Source organism: Puntigrus tetrazona, chromosome 18 (assembly GCF_018831695.1).
Source record: "Puntigrus tetrazona isolate hp1 chromosome 18, ASM1883169v1, whole genome shotgun sequence".
Taxonomy (NCBI): Eukaryota; Metazoa; Chordata; class Actinopteri; order Cypriniformes; family Cyprinidae; genus Puntigrus; species Puntigrus tetrazona.
This window is the reverse complement of record NC_056716.1, coordinates 946,774-959,657: the sequence shown is the minus strand read 5'-3', so window position 1 is coordinate 959,657 and position 12,884 is coordinate 946,774. Positions and strand designations below refer to the sequence as shown.

At 40.3% G+C, this 12,884-nt stretch overlaps 2 protein-coding genes across 3 annotated transcripts in view; one reads left to right on the top strand and one right to left on the bottom strand.

Annotated features, from left to right (window-relative positions):
• The window catches only part of sipa1l3 (signal-induced proliferation-associated 1 like 3), a 67,401-nt gene extending 59,641 nt beyond the window's left edge, over positions 1-7,760 (bottom strand). For both annotated transcript variants that reach the window (XM_043264533.1, XM_043264534.1), the window contains exon 1: positions 7,540-7,760. The gene's annotated coding sequence lies outside the window, so the exon portion shown is untranslated. The remainder of the gene's footprint in view (positions 1-7,539) is intronic.
• Positions 7,761-10,023: 2,263 nt separating this feature from the next.
• The window catches only part of map3k10 (mitogen-activated protein kinase kinase kinase 10), a 32,585-nt gene continuing 29,724 nt past the window's right edge, over positions 10,024-12,884 (top strand). The window contains exon 1 of the mRNA XM_043265020.1: positions 10,024-12,812. Within this exon, the coding sequence (XP_043120955.1) occupies positions 11,927-12,812 (886 nt within the window). The 5' untranslated portion in view covers positions 10,024-11,926. The remainder of the gene's footprint in view (positions 12,813-12,884) is intronic.

Here is a 12,884-nt window from a genome sequence, read left to right as displayed (position 1 = left end):
CAAAATTGAGAAACACTTACCCACGGGCCATTATTCAGTTTATGTGGTCACTGTGGGCAGAAACGCTTGAAGCTAGAGCTGAATAAGGAACTTATGCACAGGTAAATCTCCACAATGGCTTACAACACAGCACGTATTTTTATATGCACATTTATAGCAGGTTTTTAATATTTGGGTCACAGGATTTGGATCCAATGTGTGAATGCGTAATTGAATATTTAAAGGGTTAATACAGCCACTGAGGCAAACTGTAGTGCGATTAATCAGTATACATGCTTGACGAAGCCAAGCTGCAATCGCATTATCTAGGCCCGTGAGCATGAATTCTCAATGTTTTACATTTTAAATAAACAAATTATGGCAGTTGTTCCATTTATGTGTACATTTACCATTCAAAAAGTTCCAGTCAGTAAGATTTGTTTTCCCCAAAGAAATTAATAGTTAAAATATCGTTTTAATAACGTAAATGCAGCATGATTAAAAAAAAAACTGCCCTCTGGTATTGTATTTATCAAGACATAGCCAACCGACATGATTCTAAGGCGTATGATAAAACAATGTACAATTTAATAATGACTTCTGAAGAAAAAAAAAACCCACTTTTACAGTCATGCGTGATATTTGTGATAGATCCCGTGCAAACGTTGGCAACACTGAACGTTGTGCAGGTCATCACCAGCTCCTCTGGATGTGAGCCCAAACACGAAACCAGCAGATCATGACACAGGGCAGACGGATCAGGAAATCCTTACAATATCGGACCGCAATTTAACAGATTAGAGAGCAGAAATCCAATAAACGATACATGAAATGGCTATACGGTATTTGTTTGCAACGCTCTTTAAAAATGATGTCAAAAAATGAAAGGTATTGCAGTCCAGAGATAGAGTGAACGCAGGAATGTGTAGGCTACTTAAACGAGTGTAGGCATATGCGTGTGGGCGTGCGCAGACTACACAGAGCGGAAAAAGTGCGGCCCACGAGCTCTGACCGCATCGGGGCTCTCGAAGAAGGCAAGAAACAGAAAGAAACATTCAGAACACAAGACGCTCAAAAGAATCTCTTTCTCTTTTAAAATCGAACCCTGGACACTTGCACCATACAGGACACCGTCGCTTTCATGACCGCTCGACGAATTCTGACACAAACGAGAATAAATGGTTGAATAAATTACATCGAACACTTATAATCGCTCGATAATTATCGTTATCCATTTATCGCCTGGCCCCTAGATAGTGGCTGAAGCTACGGCTGTGTTCACGCAGTTAATATTTTCTGTGCTGTAAATAAACATAGTGCACTATATAGTGGGTGTGAATGATTCAGATGTAAATATGAGGTATGCTGCACGATCCAGAGACACGGCGGCGCAGAGCGGATTGAACGCACAAATCAGCGCTTTTGAATTCTACACTAAATTTCACATTTTACAGCGACATGGATGAGATTGTGGCTGTTCTAAGCCAGTCACATGTGGCTTTACCGTGCTGAAACCTCGGTGATATAAAAGAAACGCTATTGGCGTGCAAGGGTGCATGATTGCTTGATATGCCCTGCCCTTCTTCCCGTTTCATTAAACGCATAGAATAACGCTGCGTGTTTCAAAACACTTCAGTGGGCCTTTGATATATTTTCCAAAGATGAACAAAGGGATTACGGGTTTGGAACGACATGAGTTTAAGCACTTAATGGCAACAAGTGAACTATCATTTTAAAGGTATATTAGTTCCTAGTGTGTTTTGAAAGGGTATTAAATTGAATTTAAAAAAAATGCTAAATTTCACAAATAATTACAAAGAAACATCAAGTAATACACTGAATTATATACCTGCATGTCATTTTAAAGTAAGACTAAAATAGTGCTGTAAATGTAGCCAGTTTTTTTAATGTAGTAAGAAGTGTTTTGTTTCAAACTTCAAAAAAAAAAAAAAAAAAATGTAACAGTGCATGATTCACTTCATAAAAAGCATCTTCTTCTCAAAGTGGACTGAATTCTTGGCATATGTGAGTGATTCAGAGTGCATGGAATGAGTGCGTTTCCTCTGTTGTTCGCTTAGGTAACATGAAGCGTTTTCACGCGCTGTGTGTGTTTGAAGTGACCCATCTCCTCAAAGTGGGGGGTGATTCATGTGCCTGTCATCTCCTTGCATCTCCCTCGTTTCCTGTCTGAGTTTCCCTCCTCTCCAACGGTGCACCAGAAAGAAGCAGCGTGACGCACAACGCTACCACGCTTCCCTCAACAAGAGACAGATGGAGAAAGACGCAACAAAACTTCCCACTTGAAGGGGTCTAGCGAGCCCGCATCTCGGTTAACTCGTAGGTGCCGTAACTACACTGCAGCAAGTGTGTCTGGTTTAAGACTAGACGCTGCCGGAAGTGTTGGAAGAAACGGTACCGGAGACATTCGAGACAGTCGGCGTCCATTCATCAACACTTCCTCCCGCGTATCCGCCGACACGCTCTCGAGGATCCCCTGCTCGCTCTGACAGCTTCCTCTCGATGTCTCTCTTCCTCCCCGTCTCTCCAGAGAGAGAGGAATAAATTGCTCGGCCAGATCAATAGGAAATTCCTTAAGAACAGAAAGTTGTGAACAAGGAGATCTCCTGGGACAATGAATGGCCTACTTCCACAACTGTGTGGGTCTGAAACATCTGGTGTCATTAATTTAATGGAGATCCTCTATAAAACAAAGAGCCTTTTCCCTTTTGAGACACTTATTGGTAAAGTCAATTTCCCTCTCAGATCTCCCAAGTACTCCCACATCCAAAAATGGTTCCAGGCTAGATGTTTAAGAAAGCAGAAGACATTTAAAAGCTTTTCTTTATTGCTACAGCACGTAAAAAAAGCGTTTTTACTACAGAAGCAGGGATTCTCTGTGACTATATGCGCAGATAACATATGTTAACTCAACAAATGAAGTTTTTTTCTTTTCTACTTTATCTGGGAATGCACCTGTAAGGAAATGAGATAAAACTATGTCATGTCTGATAACCAATAAATGTTGATATTATAAATCTGCATTACTTTTAAACTACTTAACTCTGAAACACTGAAAACGTATCACATGCACATAGCAGCTTTTAGAAACTTACTGTAACAGTCTATTTAAAATAGATGATCTAAATCTTAAAACAGGCAGAATAAAATAAACCTCAGCCGATGAATATTTACAGATATCAGCCAATAACCAACAATATGCTGATATTTTGTACATCTCTAAATGTGCATTATATTGTTTGATGCCCGATTTCTATTGAAAACGTAATAGTCTTTTTTTTAAAGAAATAATAATGTTATTCAACAAGAATGCACTAAATTGATTAGCAGTAACAACAACATTTAAAATGTCTCCAAAGTCCTATTTCATATAAATGCTGTCTGCTTGAAATGTAATCAAATACAGAAAAAAACATCAGTAAAGTAACCGTTTTGCCTACTGGTGATTAAAAAATGCTTTTAAGTATCAAATCAGCATATTAAAATGATTTCAGAAGGATCATGTAACACTATAACCAAACAGGTACAGAAAGCTAACTTATTTAAAAGGTTATAATATTTTACAGTAATCTTACTGTAATTTCGATCAAATAAACTGAAGCCTTGATAAGCATAAGAGACTTGTGGTGTACATTTATAATATACATGATCAGAGTGATTATCAGCCACCATAAAACATATTTTTCTATCAGCGCATCATGCTTATTTTTTTAAATATCACAAACAAACCAATGAAAAGTGTTATACTGGTTATGCTTCAGCACTGACAAAAAATTCCTACGGTGTTTCTTCCTACTTCATTTTGTTTCTAAACTTTACCCCAGATTACACTTAAGCTATGCATGACAGTTTTAGGTTTCAGCTTTGTGTTATTCTGTTATGAATGCGACTTGTTTCTAAACGGAGAGGGGGGGGGGCTGGGAGAAGCCAATATCAAAGACTTGTTTTGTTCTGCACTCAAACTCCCTCGACTCTGTGGGATCTCTCTCTCGTCAATCAGGTCTCTCTGGTTCTGGAGCGGAGCAGGTGGAGAGGCTGAACTGAAACAGGTGTAAAAACAGCACGGCGGCCTGCTGACTTCCGCCGACACTTTGTGGAAATCATTTTCGCAAATGACGCGTTCTCAAGAAAAGACACGTCGATAATCTCATGACACTGAGGCGACAGAACCGCCCGTTGCCTTTCGGGTCGAGCGGCTCTGCAATCCCAAATAAAGCCTACGTGCCATCCTGTACCGCACCGTAATACGTTCCCGCCAACTTATAGAGCTCAAAATGAGCGAAACAAGCAGAAAGACCAGTTTTCTCCTAACGGTGCGGACGGCTCCCTAGCTAATGTGCGATTACTAATGTAACATCTAACTACCTTGCACGCTATTACGGTAATTGCGCAATTAGAAGTAACTCTATTAACTGTGACTTGGCACGTCCCCGCCAAACTGGTCAATACGGATGAAGCCGGCCCCGTTTTGCAAGCGATTATTATACATTTTCTATATCTCTGAGAGAAACCGTTGGGGTGAGTCTGCAGTGGCAAACAGTCCGATTCGACATCTGTGTTTATCCTCTAGCAAAAAAACCAAACAGGCTATATTTACTCTGGCCAAACAGGCAGAAGGAGAGAGCAGAGAGCAGAGTGAACGAGAGAGCGAGAGAGCGAGAGAGAGAGAGAGAGAGAGAGAGAGAGAGAATAAGAAACTTCAGCAGCTTTAGGGATATTTCTGGCCCAGTTAATGGATGACATTGAAGCAGGTAGTGAAGTCCCACTAATAACCTACCTGAGAATTTAACCCAGAGAGCTACTAAAGTCCACGTTAGTATGCTGTCATTACGTGTCAAAATATCGTCTTTTCGTCTTTTTGCTGCCCAGACTGGTCATTTACAAAATACGAAACCAGAAGCATGTCCAGCCCAGTTAAACAACTCCCAAAAGCACTGTCTATTTAATAAATGAATTAGAAAATCTGTCCGTCTGTACACACTGTTGACCACAGAAGGGTGTGTAGTGTAATGTGACAATAAAGATGTAGCTATTATTCATAACTCACTCTTGACCCATACGAAATTCAAACCTCTTATGGTTTAAACTTCTTGACATTACCGTTGCTCATAAATGTTTCACAATTTCGTATCCTCAGAGCATAAAAAGAAGTTTCTTGCCTCGTGAGCTTGTTCCTTCCCCTCTTCGCCTGATAACAATGACACGCAATTGTAAAAACAAACAAAACCCTTACAAACAATTAGGCATGTATGCCAGAAGACAACGCCACGGCAGCCTTAAAAAGGCCTTCAAGGACTCGAATGACAAAATGCAAATCCCTCAAACAATCCAGGCCTACTCTCAGCCGAGTTTGTCTATTCAAAACCCTCCACCTATCGATAACCAACGAGCAGACCGCGAAAAGACGGTGGTTGGGAGTTTTTCTAGCTAGCTGATGGAAAAAGAGCCCCAGCTATTCCTTCACACACAGATATAGTGCTACTTTAGAGAAAACTGGAGTTTAGCCTAACACCTGGATGCACTTACTGAGATTTACAACAGCATTCAGTTCTTCACAAAAACACATTTTGTCTTAAGTTATTACCTGGAATCAGCTCTGGGCCTGGGACTATTTCTGTGTCATCGGCAGCAGTGACTGATGTCCGCGTTCGTCCAGAAAACAGCCCCTCACTGTTCTCTGATACACAAACCATGCGAGCTGAATTTGGCCAATCTGACTTGTATCAGATACGTTCATGTGATTGAATTAGCCTCAGAGAGGAAGTTACTAAAATAAAACCTCTTAATTCCAGGCACGACAGTCTGGTTCTCTAATTTTATATTGTTTAATGTGGTGGTGTGGTGTGTGTGTGCTGGTAATGCCATCTGACTTCCCCTCAAACATATGCTGATTTTTAATTATACAGCTACACATCAGTGCGCGACCTGCAGTGGAGTTAATAATATTCATAACAAAGCCCTTAAAGGGAGAGTTCATCCAAAAATGTAAATTCTTATATAAATTCCACAAATTTTACTCTCAGCCTCAGGGACTTGTATACATACCATAGGGAACCTAAAGAATCATATTTGGTACATGAAGGCTTTTAATGATCATAAATTGCTGGTGTACACGATATACTACATGGCTTCTGTCATCTGATTGAATTTTCTTCGTAAAAATCTAAAAAAAAAAATGCTAGTATTTATTCAAGATTTAAAGATAATAATAAAAAATAAATATACATATACACATATTTATATATATATATATATATATATATATATATATATATATATATATATATATATATATATATATATATATATGATGACTAGAAAAAAAAACGTTAAAAACGTTAAAATTAAAAAAAAAAAAAAAAAAAAAAAGTATTATTTAAAAGGTTTTTGATGAATGTTTAGCCTTTAGTTTATTCAATCACCACAGCATTATATGTTGTGGCCCCCACAATTAAACTACAGAGCTTTGATCACAAACCTAAGCATTTTATTAAACAATTTAGTCAGCTTTGCTGTAAAGATCTTGCTGATTAACATCGCAAGCGCTCGGATTTTCAGATATATACTGAATAGATAATACCAAAAATTACAAAAATTAAAAAAAAAAAAACACAAATTATTTTTTTTGTTTGTTTAGATGTGAAGATTCAATAAACTGTTGCATTACAGACAAATTAGACGTTACCTGAGCAATATTTTACATCTGGCTTTATAGGATTGAAGCAAATCACTGAGGTTATAATTCTACAAATTTTGTGTTGCGCACACACCCGCACACATAAACCCTGTTATAACAAGATGATAATAAATTAATGATTGCAGATTAACTACGTGTTTAATCTATTACTTTAATCCAATAACAACACATAAGCCACCTGTTGTTATTAAGATCGCGGAGGTAAATTACAGTCTTCTCTGCCTTTTATTAAAATACATAATGAATATCTCCATAATTTGTTAACCACAAAACTTAAAACTCAAACCAAACAGCTAATCCGTAACCCAAGCAAACCGTCCAGCAACATTTGTAGACATGCAGATTACCAAACTGCATTTCCACTGGCTTCTCCAAGGACTCCCCATGTGCTAAAACTTTACGAGAAAGCAACATTCTGCCCTCACCAGCAACAAAGATCATTTTAAGACGCTTTAAAACATCTTAACTCCCGTTAGAACAGGATCACCATTGTGCGAAACTTGTAGTCTGGCTATTTCAGCACGGCCTTTTAGTTCAGGTGAGTAAAAACTACATAGTGTTGACGCATGCGCTCTGACTGATCAGGAAGGACTAAAGCGTTTATATTCGCTAACGTTTTTTTTTTTCACTTAATGAAAATACATTACGGTGATCCCAAATCCTGCACAATGACCAGCGCTTGCTTCGCGAAAATCGCCAGTGCCCTCTACGTTCCCGTGTGCGAAATAAAGAAACATTACAAAACCTGAAAGCTGTCCAAAGGCTCCCGAGTTTTACTCGCCACTTCGCATTGTTGATTTTAACCTGATCGTAAAAACTAATTATACCCGGTAAACGTCTCTTACCTTATCCGATCCGGGAACGCGCGAGGGGGAAACTTCCCTTAAATTTCCCTAAGGAGACATGTGTAGTCCGTGAAAACGTTTCAGAAATCCTGTGGATATTGTCGCTTCTCGCCCCAGCGCCGTTCGCCAACGAGGAATTCTTCTTGGCTCCACATTCGTTATTCCTCTTCCTCCCAGCCAACCGAAACCACGACGCCCGGTGCTACTCGCGCACACACACGGGCCACTGCGCATGCGCGGGGATGCATTCACAAGTGTCCGTAGTAATGTATGAAAGAACGCGAATTCCGCAATGTAACGCGCGGAGCAAAATGTTACAGTTTCATTGTTTAAGTCCCAGCATTACACACGATATACGCACACTAATAGGCCTCACTCGTGTTTAATGGCACATTAACGACGCGGTCTTTCTGGCTTTCCTGTTTTGACAGTGAAATCAGTGACGTCTGGGGGTTGAAACTTCTCCTCTTGTGGCATTATAAATATAATGTATCCATTATAACAAAAAAACAAATTGCACATTTTCCTTTCCATGTCCATAACTATCTACCACACGGTTGAAATGCGATTATAGGAGCCACCGGCATTAAACCAGTTAACACTGTCGCGACTGAATGGAAAAGCCAACGCGTTTACGACTGCAGCAGAGACAAGGTAGGTTTAAATACGTAATTGACACTTTGCTCGTGTTGTACCGTAAGGCATGTCTCCACATAGAAATGAATGCGCTTTAATTCGATTGCATGACGTCAGACTGCAGTGTCATATTTTGGGGGCATTTCGGAGCATTTTTGCAACCGGGCGCACAGGTGGCACGCGCAACAGAGGCATGTTTCGGTTGCGAAGAAAATCCTTTTTTGGAGGGCTCTATAGTATGCCATAAATTTAGACACATGTCTATCTATAGCACGTTATACTTAGCAGGCAGGTCAGGCACATTCTTAGAGTAGTGCATAGCACACCCTCGTGGTCGCTAGAGTTATCAAAAAGATAAGAGTTTGTTCAAAATAAACGCTTTGATAGTTTAGGTTGTCCCGCGTCTTTATACTGTTATGAATAAAAAAGTTGACTATGAAAAAGGAACTACAAACCAAAGTTAAAATGAGCTAGTTTTGTGCTATAGAGTTTTATATTGATGTAATACAAACGCAGGTCTCGCAAGTAAAGAGAGACACCCTTATTTGTGGATTCTGATGCAAATAAGTGAATGGCCTTTTTAATGGAGATTCACATTTAAATATGCCAGCCTTAAAAATGTGTGTGAATTTCCATAAGCAAAAATATTTAAAGCAACTTACTGAATTTGCATGTGCATGAAAACACCACAGCAATGCCCGATGCCATTATTCACCAACATACAACAGGTTTTAAATGTCTTTACATTACTTTGATTGTAACAACAAAAACCCTTGTCCTTGGGCTATCACGTCATGTTACATTTAAATAATAAAAGACCCCATGAAAAGAGCGCAGTGCTAGAAAACAATGGTTGATGTCCGTATCGAGTCTGTTCTGTTTTCCAGAGCAAAACATTTGTTATCAAATCAAATCCTCTGCATTAAAATCATTGACTAATAACTGCATCCTCTGAATTTATTTTGTTATCTGCCTTGAGTGTCTTTCATTGCTCCGTAGTCTCTATGCGGAGAGAGAGCGGGTAATTGGGACTGGGATCTTGTGTCTTCTATTCTGAAAGCTCACCCAAAATCAACTTAGTCATGGCAGACAGAGTGTGTACTAAAGAGAACGGGACCTTATGGCATGACTACAAGAAGCCAAAAAGAAAAACTGCCATTGATGTGATCCAGAATCTCACCAGGGGGCAGTATGACATAATGAAGAAAAGCTGTTCTCCATATTGAACATGTTGTGCAGATCTGCTACTTCACTAGACTGCGTTTTCATTTACCTGACTATATAACAATAAAGATGAGGCCTATAAAGTCATATTTTGCCTATTGTAAACAGTTTCAAGAGGAGAAAGTGACTGAAGTAAACCCATCATTTCATATCACCATTTTATGTTTTTTATGTACGTTTTCCAATTACTCCTTATTGTTTTTGAAGATACCGTGGTGCGGGCCTGCTAGCATTAAACGGTGTCTCAGGTGGAAGATAGATAATAAAATATGTCCATATAAATATTGCAGCATTTTTCTATATCAAAAAAAAATGTCACGATGATAATAAGAAGAATCATGATTTATTTCTAGCCTAACTGTCAATAATCATTTATTATAACCAAATCAGCCTATTAAAATTCTGAAGCATCACGTGACACTCAAAAAACGGCGTAATGGCTAATGAAAACTAGCTTTTGACATTTTAAATTAAAATAATATGTTGCGGTGTTACTGCATTTGTCGTGGTTAGTAAATAATGTAGTGGTCCTTATAATTCAAATTCAAGTTACGTGCATACACTACGAACTCCATTTCCCAGAATGCCCTGCTGTCTTCCACCCCCAGTCCAGCCGGTGTATTTGGATACAAAGTCAGCCTTAGGAGTTGACAGCCCGGTCCACGGAATAGATCGCCTTTCTCACAGGGAGAGGAAGAAACGATTCGATGGAGATGAACGACAGGCCGACCGACTGACCTGCTGCGAGCACGATTGCAAGAGCATCCTTCACAGGAATTCGATGATGATGTGCACAGCAAATGGGAATATTTCAGCGTTATGATACGCCCATGCGACGAGCTGTGTGGATGTTGTGATGTGCGGTGAACGATTCAGGCAACCACAAACATACATCCGAATATAGAAAAGCGGTTGTTTTGGCTGGAGGAACGCATGGATACTTTACCGCTGATCTCTGGATTAGTCGAAACATTGCTGCAGAATCTAGAAAGGAATTAGGTGGATATTATTATTATTATTATTATTATTGTTATTATTATTGTAAAGATGGTGGACACATCTTGCGCTGGCTTTTATTTGGGCAACATAAACATATTATGGAGAATTTCGTCGCCTAATCGCTACGACCTGGATAAAAGTCACCTTTATGCAAGCCATTCGCATCACTCTCATTCTTCATAGAAAAATCTAAATATCGCTGTATCATAATAATAGCAAGCCGAAGTTTCGTTTAGCTTGTCACAAATTTCTATTCGTAAACGCATCTGACCCCGGCTTCATGAATCAACTGCTCGGTGAAAATAATCCGTCTACTGTTAAAATGACAATCGTGGAAAACGAGGACGAAATGATCGAAGTAAGCACTTGCACATGCGGTTCATAGAAATAACACGAACCGACAGTCGCTTCGGCTTATGACGTGGATTCAATTGCAAACGGTAGACTTGTAGTGGCTATAGTAACGTTTATCGATTAAATAAAGCATTAATGCGCCGAATATATGCCTTTCCTGATAAGCAAAGCGATAAATATGTGGCGTACATTATGTATGTCGATTAAAGCTAATGACAGCCGCGGCTCTGCCATCTCTCTGTTGTGATTCTCATCTTAAAATGGACGCGCGCTTTCCTTGAACTGTCTTACAGCGGTCGCGATGTTTCGAATTTATACAACACTAGAGAAACGTGAAGGGAATATCACGTATGTGCAAATAATTGTGGATATTTCGAGATCGCGAGCTGGTGCGTCTCTTGTGAACCTATCGGAGCTGAATGTTTGAGAATGCCTTAAGCCTGTGCATGCATGCGTTTGAGGCTATAAATATTCATTAACATCCGTTGCAAAAAAAAAGGAAAAAAGTTTAACATCGATGTGCGTTTACAAATATGAGTTTTACACGGATCAGATTATTAGAGGTTAAGACAGCATTCCAGTAAAAGATATTTAGGTAGAATTTAACCCTTGCTAGAATATAATGTGTAATGTAAGGCAAATGATCAGAATAGCCGTCTAGTTATTGTTTTATCTTTTTAGTAATATTCGTTTACTGTTTAATGTTAAAAAGAGAAACCAAACAAGCAGTCTCCAAGGCCTTCAATGATTGTTCTGATGAAAAAACCCAATGCTGCATGAAGTAACCAAAAAGATAAGATTCTCACGCCTTGATGGACTGGATATTCCCACCTACTCTCAAGGACTTTGGTTTCTATAGCAAAATTCTCGTTCGGTGTCATCATCTGTAAAGCTGTAGAACTATAGAGCATCATCATTTTAGAGCTGTTAGCACACATTGACTGAGTAAAATGGCTCTATAAATGTTAAGACACACACAAAGTGTGTTGTGGACAATCCAAGCAATTGGTAAGGACAGTGCAGGGGCAGCACAGAAAAAGCTTTACGTATTGATTTTGTTCCTCATAAAGAAAGCCTGCACTCAGTAGATGGGCCCTGCATGGATATTGTGCGCAAGTTGACAGAGGGCCTCCTCCAGCTTTTGAGACCACATCGTTAACCTGAACACTCAGTGATGGACCCATATACGAGACTGAGTGGAGTAGGAGCTGGAGGTGGTGGCAGTTCTGCCCCGCTACCTTGCACCAGTAGGGGAGGTTCCTGTGGACCCCCAGTTCCCCCTGCCCTCCCAGCAAATGCAAACTCAATACCCTGCCTGACAACACACAACAGCAGCAGCCAGAACTCCTCTACATTTTCTTCTTCAGTCGACTCCCCAGATTCCCATCTTCCTCATCATCACGAAGTCAGTAATACATACTGGACAGCTGTCTTTGATTATGAGGCCACAGCAGACGAGGAGTTGACCTTGCGACGTGGCGACCTACTGGAGGTGCTGTCCAAGGACTCAAAAGTGTCTGGAGATGAGGGCTGGTGGACTGGCAAGATCCAGGACAAGGTGGGCATATTCCCTAGTAATTATGTGACCCGACGGGTCACCAGCTATCCAGCGTTGCCTCCGGGAGGTTTGGTCGGTGGGGAGTCTCCACTGGAGATTGATTTCTCAGAACTGTGCTTGGAGGAGGTGATCGGTGCTGGAGGCTTTGGAAAGGTGTATAAGGGTGTGTGGCGAGGTGAGGAAGTAGCTGTTAAAGCAGCTCGTCAGGACCCAGATGAGGACATCAGTGCTACAGCAGAGAACGTGAGGCAGGAGGCCAGACTCTTCTGGATGCTCCGACACCGCAACATCATTGCCCTCCGAGGTGTTTGCCTGCGGGAGCCAAATCTTTGCCTGGTTATGGAATATGCCCGTGGTGGGGCACTTAACCGGGCACTTGCTGGGAAGAAGGTGCCTCCTCGAGTGCTGGTGAATTGGGCAGTGCAGATTGCGACGGGAATGGACTACTTGCACAACCAGACCTTTGTGCCAATCATCCATCGAGACCTCAAATCAAGCAACAGTGAGTAATGGTTATTTAGTGTTCACAGCAAAAATTGTACCTTTAGGGTACGTTATCTGTGCCTAAATGTCC